Here is a 10370-nt window from a genome sequence, read left to right as displayed (position 1 = left end):
AATCAAACTGAGTGATAAAAGACAACTCAAATGTATTCTTAGATGTCATTTCCTGTCTTCATGGAACCTCTTCTTTTTCTGAGGAAAAACAAATATGTGTTTTTAATGTTGAGGCTCTCCATTTTGACATACCTTACAAGATGACTGTGTTGCTTCCCAATACAAGATAACCTCAAGGCAGGACATTAAATGATTGGCCAAAAATAGAACTGTTCAGATGAAAGGGAGGATAAATAATGCAGAAAGAATACAAAACCTCTTATGGGGATAACAAGTCTTGCACGCAGACACACACATATGCACACGCGGACTGCACAGCGAAGAAAAGTGAATGGATGTAACAGGAAAGAGGAGGACCCAGTGGAGACACACATGCTTCTTACTTCATCTCCTCCCACTCATCCTTGTCTGCCATTTTTTTCCACTCACAGTCAGACTTCATGACATACTCTGTGTCTGTGGGGAAGAATAATGTTTTCCCAGTCACAGTGTGTTTTTCCTGCCCACCAGAGCTCAGACTTAACATCTCTAACTCAACATGTTTTCCTGCAGTTTGATCGGAATACCTTCACATAATGACAACAACCTTTACAGCTGTTCCTTTTACATGTAGCGTGTTGTGAGAGGGGTTTTTTCCTTTTTTAAATCCCTATATTTGTTTGGGTTAGATCATCACATTAAAACTGTGAGTCATTTATTAACATTTCTGGTTAGAGGGTTTTGTAATGCTGGGTCATATCTAATAAATAAAACATTCAAGACAAACCTTTTCAAAGCCTGGCTGCTGCATGCCTAATTTCCAGCTGAGATGTTTATTCATTTAATAAATTAAACATGCACGTTTTCAGAAAAATCCCAATATCTCTACACCACGGAGTCTGCATGGGACACTGGAGGTTTTGTGCTTGTGTAGGGAGACACCCAGTGGTGGGTGGCATTCGTAACGTTTCTTGTGAGGATACAAGTTATTGACAGATACAAATGTTTTAAGCCCATCAAGTCTGTCCTATAATTTGATCATTAACAAATAAATCCCAATTTGGGGCTGAAAAACACATTTCTAACGCTATTTTTTTATTTTTTTTTTTGGGGGGGGGGGCATTTTACAAGTTTATTCATATAAAAAAATAAAAACAAAAAAACTACTTTTTCGAGAAGGAAAAAAAAAGACATTTGCTTTTTCCATCAGCAGGACACCGCGCCCTGGGTCAAGGTGTTTACCCAACCCAAAATGGCCCGAAAGGCCCTCCAACAGTCAACAGGCCTCACAAAAGCCCTATTCAGAGGTAACAGGAACCCTGGCCACTGCTGCCACGTCAATATATTTGAGTATAGAGAACCGGAGAAAACTTTCTTTTCCTTTTTTCACTTTATCTGGATCACGTAAACAGCACGGAAATGACCCTTGTTACAGGACAGGTGCAGGGAACAACATTGCAGGAAGGCGCTTAGTAGGGGAATCCAATTGTTGCAGCTTTTACTCTGTATGTGGTCACCACTCCTTATTACACCTGATGGACTTGCAAAAGTAGGGCAGTTGGGTGTGTCATTATAGGCTGTAATGGACGCCCATCACTTAAGGATCATTTCACCTTGTGAATAAGGAAGTAGATCATATCGACAGAAATTGGGTTGAAACTGAAGGGTTAGAGGCCCCAATGGGAGATTGGAGATCACCACCTGCAACCACGTCTCCCAGAGCAGCCAGGTGGCCAGGTTCGTCCCTGAGGAGGGGATATTGTGTGCATGTTCTCAGACGGATTTGTGTGGCCTCTGTGTCTGTTTTGATTCTCAGTGGACTTTACTTCTTCTACTCCCCGGGTGGGTTTGCGCCGGACCCGGATCCTTACGGCGGGGGCGCAGTAACGATCCTGATCTGGACCCATCCGTTCCTTGTCTACGAACCACTTCCGGACTGCTCTGAGCAGTTTGGGATCGATGGCTGCGTGCTGACGGATGACGCGCGCCAGTACCGGCAGGTGGAAGCGGTGCTCGTCCACCACCGGGAGATCAGCTCCGGCGCCGCGGCGCTGCCGCCAGAGCCGCGGCCGAGCGCGCAGAAGTGGATATGGATGAACTACGAGTCCCCCACGCACACGCACAGGACGTGGCTCGTGGACGGTGCGTTTAACCTCACGATGAGCTACCGGACGGACTCGGACATCTTCCTGCCCTACGGATACCTGGTGCCGCAGGCGCGCAGCAGAGCCGCCGGGCGCGCCGGCGCACTCTCCCGGCCGTCCCGCCCGCGGCGCCGCTTCGTGGCGTGGGTCATCAGCAACTGGTCGGAGACCCACGCACGCGTGGCCTTTTACTACCAGCTCCGCAGGTCAGTGACGTGCGGTGAGATCCATGGTTGGTGGGGCACTGACTCCTTTAAGCCTGCTTTATGGTTCTGCGTTACACCAACGCAGAGCCTACGCCGTAGGGTCTGCGTTGGTGTAACGCGGGACCATAAATCAGCCTTTAGTGTCAGAAATATATAAACCAAAAAGCGTATCTTATTCAATTGGCTACTGGTTATTTCATATCTCATCAGCATTCTTCACAAAAAAAACAAACCACACGGGCACACACACGCACGCATGCGCGCGCACACGGTACATATTACAGATACGTAAAGGTAAGAAAAAACGTGCATTTGTTCTACACCAGGGGTCGGCAACCCAAAATGTTGGAAGAGCCATATTGGACCAAAAACACAAAAAACAAATATGTCTGGAGCCGCAAAAAATTAAAAGTCTTAGAATGCCTTAGAATGAAGGCAACACATTCTGCATCTATATTAGTTATAACTGGAGGAAGATTGTTTTTTTTCATTATGCACTTCGAGAAAAAAGTTGAAATGTTGAGAAAAATCGAAATGTCGGGAAATAAGTCGAAATTTCAAGGAAAAAGTCAAAATGTCGAGAAAAAAGTCAAAATCTCGAGAAAAAAGTCAAAATGTCGAGATTAATGTTGAAGTTTAATCTCAAGAAAAAAGTCAAAATGTCGAGGAAAAAGTCAAAATGACGAGAAAAAAGTCAAAATCTCGAGAAAAAAGTCAAAATGTCGAGAAAAAAGTCAAAATTTCGAGATTAAAAAGGAAAGGAAAAAGGAATAAAAAAAAGAAAAGAAGAAAAAAGAAAAAAAAAGAAAAAAGAAGAAAAAAAAGGAAAAAAGAAGAAAAAAAGGAAAAAAGAAAAAAAGGTCAAACATTTTTGAAAAAGCTCCAGGAGCCACTAGGGCGGCGCTAAAGAGCCGCATGCGGCTCTGGAGCCGCGGGTTGCCGACCCCTGTTCTACACCCTCCATGTGTTGGCCGTCGCAATTTTATAATTCATACAACATAAATTAAAGTATAGACTGGTGTACAAAACCACAGATTTAAATTTTGACCTTTAGTGAAATACTCAGTTGTTTTTAAAACGTATAATTCTGATATCATTTTAATACAGATTTCTCAACAAAAAGCATGAAAAGAAAAACAAAGAATATTTTATTTGAGGCCAAAATTTAGTTTTTAAATATTCTATTGTATTTTTCTTAGTCTAATCTGTTTTTTATAAGATTAAAATCAAAAGTGTTTGTACCCGTTGGCTCACGTACGCCCCCTTCAGGGCGGCAGAGTATTGTCTGCCTCACTCTGTGCCTTTTTCACTGCGGTTTTATTTCCCATCAGCAAAACTAAATATGTCACTAAAAAAACACTAAACTTTAATGGTTAAAGACATTAGCCCAGACTGTGGAAAATCAGGTCAAATAAACGTATCTGCAAACATTATATTGGCGACATGCAGAGATACGCCAACCAGCACGCGCCAATTGCACGTATCAACCCAGTTTGTGATGGAATGTCCAATCAGAGTCGTTGCTGCCGCACCTCACGTTTCATCCCTTACATAAAGATCAGTGGACAAATATTAAAGGGGACCTATTATAAAAAACATTTTTTTCTCTTGCTTTAACATATATAAAGTAGGAGGAAAGCAACCAAATTCTGCAGTGTCTGTACAGCCGCCCGGATGAGCCGTCCAGTGTGATGTCCAAAATGCAAACCACGCCCACAACTAAACACCATGTAACTGCATGCGAGCGTCCGACTATCGCATCGCACTGCGTGACATCGTACGCTCTCTGTCCATCTCCTTCCAGCAGCTGCCACTTTATTGAGGTTTTTATAGTGAAATGAGGAAGTATCATAGAGATAACTTCTCATTTCAACTAACTGGATCAGCCGTTCCTCATCCGTGACTGTTTCCTACAGCGCTTTCAACCGGCTTTCAACGCGAGCGACATGTCGCAGAAAGAGAATAGAAGCAGGGCGTCCGACAAATGTTCAGCTCAAAACGGTGCGCCGCGTCACGCTCGCAGCCAGTTAGGACAGTGTTAGGTTCATACACTTAACATTTGTATCATCAAACTTTCTGGAGACAAAAAGAAGACACAGACACATATCTTTTGACTTGCGCAAGGAGAGCAGACGTGTAAAATCTCCAACAATTCGTCTCTCTGCTTCCTTTGCTTTTATTCACTCTGGGTGTACCCTAGATTACATAGCTGACTGCGCCCCTAAAGGGAGGGGAAAAGGGAATGGTCGCAGTCAGTGGAAAGGTATTGATTTGTTCTTGTTCTCGTTTGTTTAGCAACAAGAAGTTTCCTCTTCTCTGCAGATTTCTGCTTTATGCTGATAATCAGGAAACTTCTTGTGCAGCACTTTTTAATCACTTAACACAGCATTGTTTTATCAGTGTGTCATAGGCGTAAGCAAATTATCATACGTTCTGTTAATAGCGAGCATGATAACTTACTACAATAATTCCAGACAGTCCAATAGAAAATAAAGCAATGGAATGGATTTTGTCACTGACACTCGCATCGCATGCAGTTATGACACGGTAACTCCGCCGGCCGGAGCTTCCGCCATTTTTTCGTAGCGGTGTATCGTGTCATTCAGGCAGCCAATCAGCACAGAGCCTCATTATCATAGCCTCCCCGCCCACTCAGAATCCCGCATAGAGAATGAGGTTAGAGAATGGGAAGATAAAGACATGGCTCAGAGGCTGAATTTCTAATTTATTTAGCCAAAACAATCAAAAGCTTGTTTTTAAAACATTGAAAGCCTGTTTAAAATAAGGATTAGGTGCCATAATAGGTCCCCTTTAATATAAATGTGATGTTATAAACTTGAATGTGATATTATAAACTTGTCATGATGGCCCCCTGACCGCACGTCCCTGCCGCAGGTACATCCGCATCGACGTGTTCGGGCGCGCCGGCAGGCCGCTGCCGAAGGGCGCGGGCAGCGTGGTGCGCGTCCTGGGGGAGTACCAGCTGTACCTGGCGCTGGAGAACTCGCTGCACCGCGACTACATCACGGAGAAGCTGTGGAACGCCGTGCGGGCCGGGGCCGTGCCGGTGGTGATGGGGCCCCCCAGGGCCAACTACGAGCGCTTCCTGCCCCCCGAGGCTTTCATCCATGTGGACGACTTCCCGTCCGTGAAGCAGCTGGCCCGGTACCTGCTGGCGCTGCGGCGCCAGCCGGCGCGCATCAGGCGGCACCTGGAGTGGAGGCGCGGATACAGCCTCCAACAGCCGGACTTCTGGGGCCAGCACTACTGCACGGCCTGCAGGGCGGTGAGGAGGGCCAGGGGGAAGACGGACGTGGTCCGAGACCTGCCGCGGTGGTTTGAGTCGTGAAGAAGGCACCTGTGGAAACGTAATAAGCCTGAATTATGGGTCCACGTTAAATCGACGCAGAGCCTACGCCGTAGGGTTACGGCGTAGGGTACGGCGTATGGTACGCGTTGGTGTAACGCGGAACCATAAATCAGCCTTTATGAGAGACGGACTCACTGTCTCACAGCTGCTGCTTCCAAAGTTTACAATTTAAATCCACGTATTGTTTGTGGAGAATCAGTTCAGTTATTTATTTTCATGTGATTTTTCATAAATGATGATGAATGATTTTTTGACTTGAGTTTTAAATAAAACTAAATGAATATTTTCTTATACTAATATCGCTGCTTTTCATGTCCCCGTACTGTCAGGTGGTCCCACCAGCCAAGTCACGTGGGTTTGATTTGCACTTGCACAGTCAGTTCTATATTGCTATATTTTGAGATTTGTTTGTTGTTTTCTTCACAACTTGCATAGTTAAGCTACTGGATTGATTGATTGATTGATTGATTGATTGATTGATTGATTGATTCATTCATTCATTCATTCATTCATTCATTCATTCATTCATTCATAGCAATCAAATTCTGCTTTCACCTTTAAATTTTGAAGGGGGGGTGATTCAAATATGAATTATAATCATTATAATCAATATCAAATGACCACAATCTAAAATACCTCGGTTTCTGGAAGTGTCAATGTTTTTAGCACTAATCAATAATTTAAAATGTTTCTTATTTGTAAATAAATAAATTAAATATGGAAAAGATCTAGTACAGGGCAGGCACCTTGTCTACACTGTGAACAAATAACCATAATAAATGCTCATCTCATGCTATGTAGTACAATAATAAAACTGATGTACTGTTGACTTAATACCATACATGGGTGATGGTCATGCCACAGTTCACCACACATCCCTGAAATAGCCCTTGGCTTTGTGTCAGCTTGTCATGACCTGGTTGTTTGCAATGCTGTTCCTGATCTAAATAAATGATTTTGAAGGTGATGTTCTGCCACAGTCCCGTTTGGTCTTTTTAATGCTCATGCATTTTATACACAAAAACAACCTTTTATTTTGCCTAATTTTTTTTGATACCCTTTACACATAAAAGCTTAGGTTATAGCAGTAGGTCGGGAGAAAAAAATGCAGGTGAGAAATAGAGAGAAACGTGAGAATCACAAGTATTTTGATAGTAGAGGAAAAGCTGCTGTGTGGATCACTTGAATTTGCACCTCTGAGTTTGTGCCTTTGCACAGAATTAACACTTTACTCCGTCAAATGAGACATTTCTTCCAACCACGATGGCAATGAACAATGTTGTTGCCTGTAATGAGCTAATGCCTCAACAGCTGCTGAAGCCACTGATGTCTGTCAGCATGAATGGTCTCAGAAGGCCAGAGCAGCCAGACCCCTCATCCCTGTCCTAATCCTGGTCCTGTAACCACATCTATCTGTGAGTTACTGTGAGTAAATTCACACTTTGTGCTTTCAAACGTAGATCTATAAAATGTGCTGCCCTCTATCACCCGAGCTTGTATATCTTGTTCTTTTTCAAAATGTCATGTAAATGCCATGCCATACATCTCCACTGGAAGTGTAGCAACAGAAATGTCTGCAGTAGGCCATCTTGGCACAACAGGTGCAGTCAAACTCATCTGAGCAGTCAAAGACTGAAAGTACTGAAAGTAAAAGTTTGAAGAGTGTTGTCTGACATGTTTATTTAAAACACTCCCCAACAAACACTCTTGCTTGGCAAATGAATACTTTTTAACTCCTGACCATCATCAGTATTTGATTTAATAGGAACATATAATACACATACGTAAGTCAGTGTGACTAGGACTTACTTACACAAATCTTTACTTTAGAGGCGTTTCTCCTGACTGATGCCAGTTAGTATCTTCCATTTTATTTTCTCAACAGACAGGTATGTCTTCTTTTTGTTCAAACATCCGCGAAGGCCAAGGACAAGGATGCTCCATTGTTTTTTTTGTCAAGCAGTAGATCCAGGGGTTAAATGAGCTTTTGAGACAGAAACTGAGCTCCTTCATGGTTTTTGGTGCTGCACTGCCTCCTCTGGCAACAAGGAGCTTGTTGCCAGAGCTTTCATGTTCAAGACGTAATCAGAGCAAATCCTGATGAAAGCTACCAGAGGAATATATCTGATACTGTGCACATAAGCTTTATTTAAAAAATAAGGTTTCTATTTAATGTGAGCATTGTTATTGAATTTTTTTTATTTTTTAATCGAACAGCCTACATCTGTTTAGTCAAACGACTGACCGACCGACCGACCGACCATCCATCCATCCATCCATCCATCCATCCATCCATCCATCCATCCATCCATCCATCCATCCATCCATCCATCGACCGACCGACCGACCGACCGACCGACCGACCGACCGACCGACCGGTCGGTCAATCAATCAACCAACCAACCAATCAATCAATCAATCAATCAACCAACCAACCAACCAACCAACCAATCAATCAATCAACTAATCTGTTTTATGCAACTTGTGCAACACTAATTTCTTTACAGGACTAAAACAGAAGCAACCAAAATAATAATTTTTAAAAATAAATTATTTGGCAGAGTCAATTAATCGCAACATAAAAGCATGTTTAAATGTACTTTGGGTAGGATTCATGAAGGGTTGTTTTTGGTTAGTTAGTGATGATAGTGGACCTTTGAAGAAAAATTAGCAAAACATTTTTTTAACTCAAGTTAACACAATGTCCTGATAAAAGTAAAATGTCTCTAATATGCTTCCAAAGGGACGGAGTACAACAGCTTCATTTTCATCCACACATTACATATTTAAGCCAGTTTTAGGAGTAAGTCACCCACGCGGTGACCCTCTTATCTCTGACCTCTTTGCAAAAAAATCCTGCAGTGTTGCATTTCCATGATCCGTAAATTTCGACAGAAATTACACTCATCAATCACTGAAACACATTATATGGGCAGGATTTCAGCAGCGTACACAAGATTGTTTTTATATTGTTGGTTTCCAAAGTTGCATCACTGCTGCATCAAATAACCAACTACAAATTAGGATAAATGTTTTTTTGACTGGGAATAAAATAAAGAAAGCCAACAAGTCTGATTTTCTAGAAGGCATGTATACATTACATGAAGTACTAATAAAGCATTCATTATCAGCTGTTCAGTTGTGAAACTGCGGATAAAAGCTGGAAGCAGATAGTTTTGACTACAAGGAACAGACTGTGCTGTGATGTGAAGTTGGGTGGAGATAAAGATGCAGGCTGGACAATTCTGTTCAGAGCTGGTGCTTTGATGTAACAGTACCCTGGGATTGTTTCATTGCAACTCAGTGAACAACACATTTTCAGAGCACAAAGAGGCAAGACGAAGAAGAAGAACTACATATCCCATTTACATATCATGTGAATGAGAGTCAGTGCAGTGTGCTGCTGCATGCGTGCTAGTGAGGAGTCCTGAGCTGCAGCTTTAGCCGTGTTTTGTCAGGAGCTGACCCTGAGCAGACGATTCCACACGCCTTCAAGGTCTGTGACCTAGAAGGAATAGGCGGGAGGAGGGAGGACAGGGATGTTTTCCACGGGAATTCATTACACAGACACCTTTGAATTCAAGTAATAAAATATAAAAGCATAAATCAGTTTATGCAGATAATATAGAGCTTCGATAATATAAAGCCTAGCCAATGAATTACTGATTACAGTTAATTTTAATGAGCTCGAAAAAGTAATTCTTCTTTCTTCTTGCTCTCCTGGAGGATGAAATATCACCTCATGTTAGAGGCTGATAAGTTTACAGAGCATGAGGTGAGTAGTTGCCTGGCAACAAGGTGAAATATTGGAGATAGTGATTCAGACATACAAACAGTCGTTATACGGATGAGGTAGTTGAAAGTAAAGGTTGATGAATACCAAATCTAAGGCAGTTTCATTTGGTTTAAACCCCTTAACTACCAGCAACATCTTATTACAAAGATCCTTCTCAGCTCTCTGGCAGAACTCCTTCCTCGTCAGCAACTGTGCCATTCATAACCTACATGGCCCCTGGCTAGAGACTCAGTAATCTCATTTGTACAGCAACAGATGTTTCTCTTAAAAACATCCGCTGACTGTGGAGTGAAAAGTCTGCCTCTTATTCTCCCAAGAGATCAAAGAGACCAGTATAATCACTATGAAATCTGACATATTTGTACTGGTTTGAAAAGACGTATTAACTTACAGTAGGCTCACTATGTTGTGAAACGTAAACACTCTCCTTCTCTGTCCCCTCCACAAAGACTGTGCATATTTTATGAGGAAGCTTTCATGTTCTTTACATCAAAAGGCTGCACAGAGGGGGGGGAAGAAAGAAGAAAATGCATATGAAACAACAAAACCCCTAGACAAATAAACAGCATAGCCTACTGTTCCCATGGCAGCGTGGCGCATTAATCTGACGGCTGGTTTCCCATGGCTGTGTCTCACTGCCCCATAGACCTCCACTCTGTCTCACTGATGGCTCCTGTGATTGCAATCATCCATCTTACTGTCAAAAGCAAAAAAAAAAGAGCAAGAAAGGGGAAATCGCACACACCATCTCACTCCCGCTCTCTTGTGTCCAGCAAACAAGCCACCCCACTGTGAGCCGAGCCAACACATGGACCACAGGCCCACTGCATTGTATATGCCCGTGCTTGTACGATTAACACAGAGAACATGTGTGG

At 42.7% G+C, this 10370-nt stretch overlaps 1 protein-coding gene across 1 annotated transcript; it reads left to right on the top strand.

Moving 5' to 3' along the window:
• Positions 1 to 1385: 1385 nt before the first annotated feature.
• On the top strand, positions 1386 to 6693 carry LOC133441797 (alpha-(1,3)-fucosyltransferase 4-like). Its single transcript, XM_061719439.1, has 2 exons — positions 1386 to 2329; positions 5225 to 6693. Exons 1-2 carry the CDS (start codon positions 1659 to 1661, stop codon positions 5676 to 5678), a joined length of 1125 nt encoding a protein of 374 aa, XP_061575423.1. The 5' UTR covers positions 1386 to 1658; the 3' UTR covers positions 5679 to 6693.
• Positions 6694 to 10370: the final 3677 nt, after the last annotated feature.

Source organism: Cololabis saira, chromosome 4 (genome assembly GCF_033807715.1).
Source record: "Cololabis saira isolate AMF1-May2022 chromosome 4, fColSai1.1, whole genome shotgun sequence".
Taxonomy (NCBI): domain Eukaryota; kingdom Metazoa; phylum Chordata; class Actinopteri; order Beloniformes; family Belonidae; genus Cololabis; species Cololabis saira.
The sequence above is the reverse complement of the archived record's forward strand: the minus strand, read 5'-3'. Positions and strand labels throughout refer to the sequence as shown.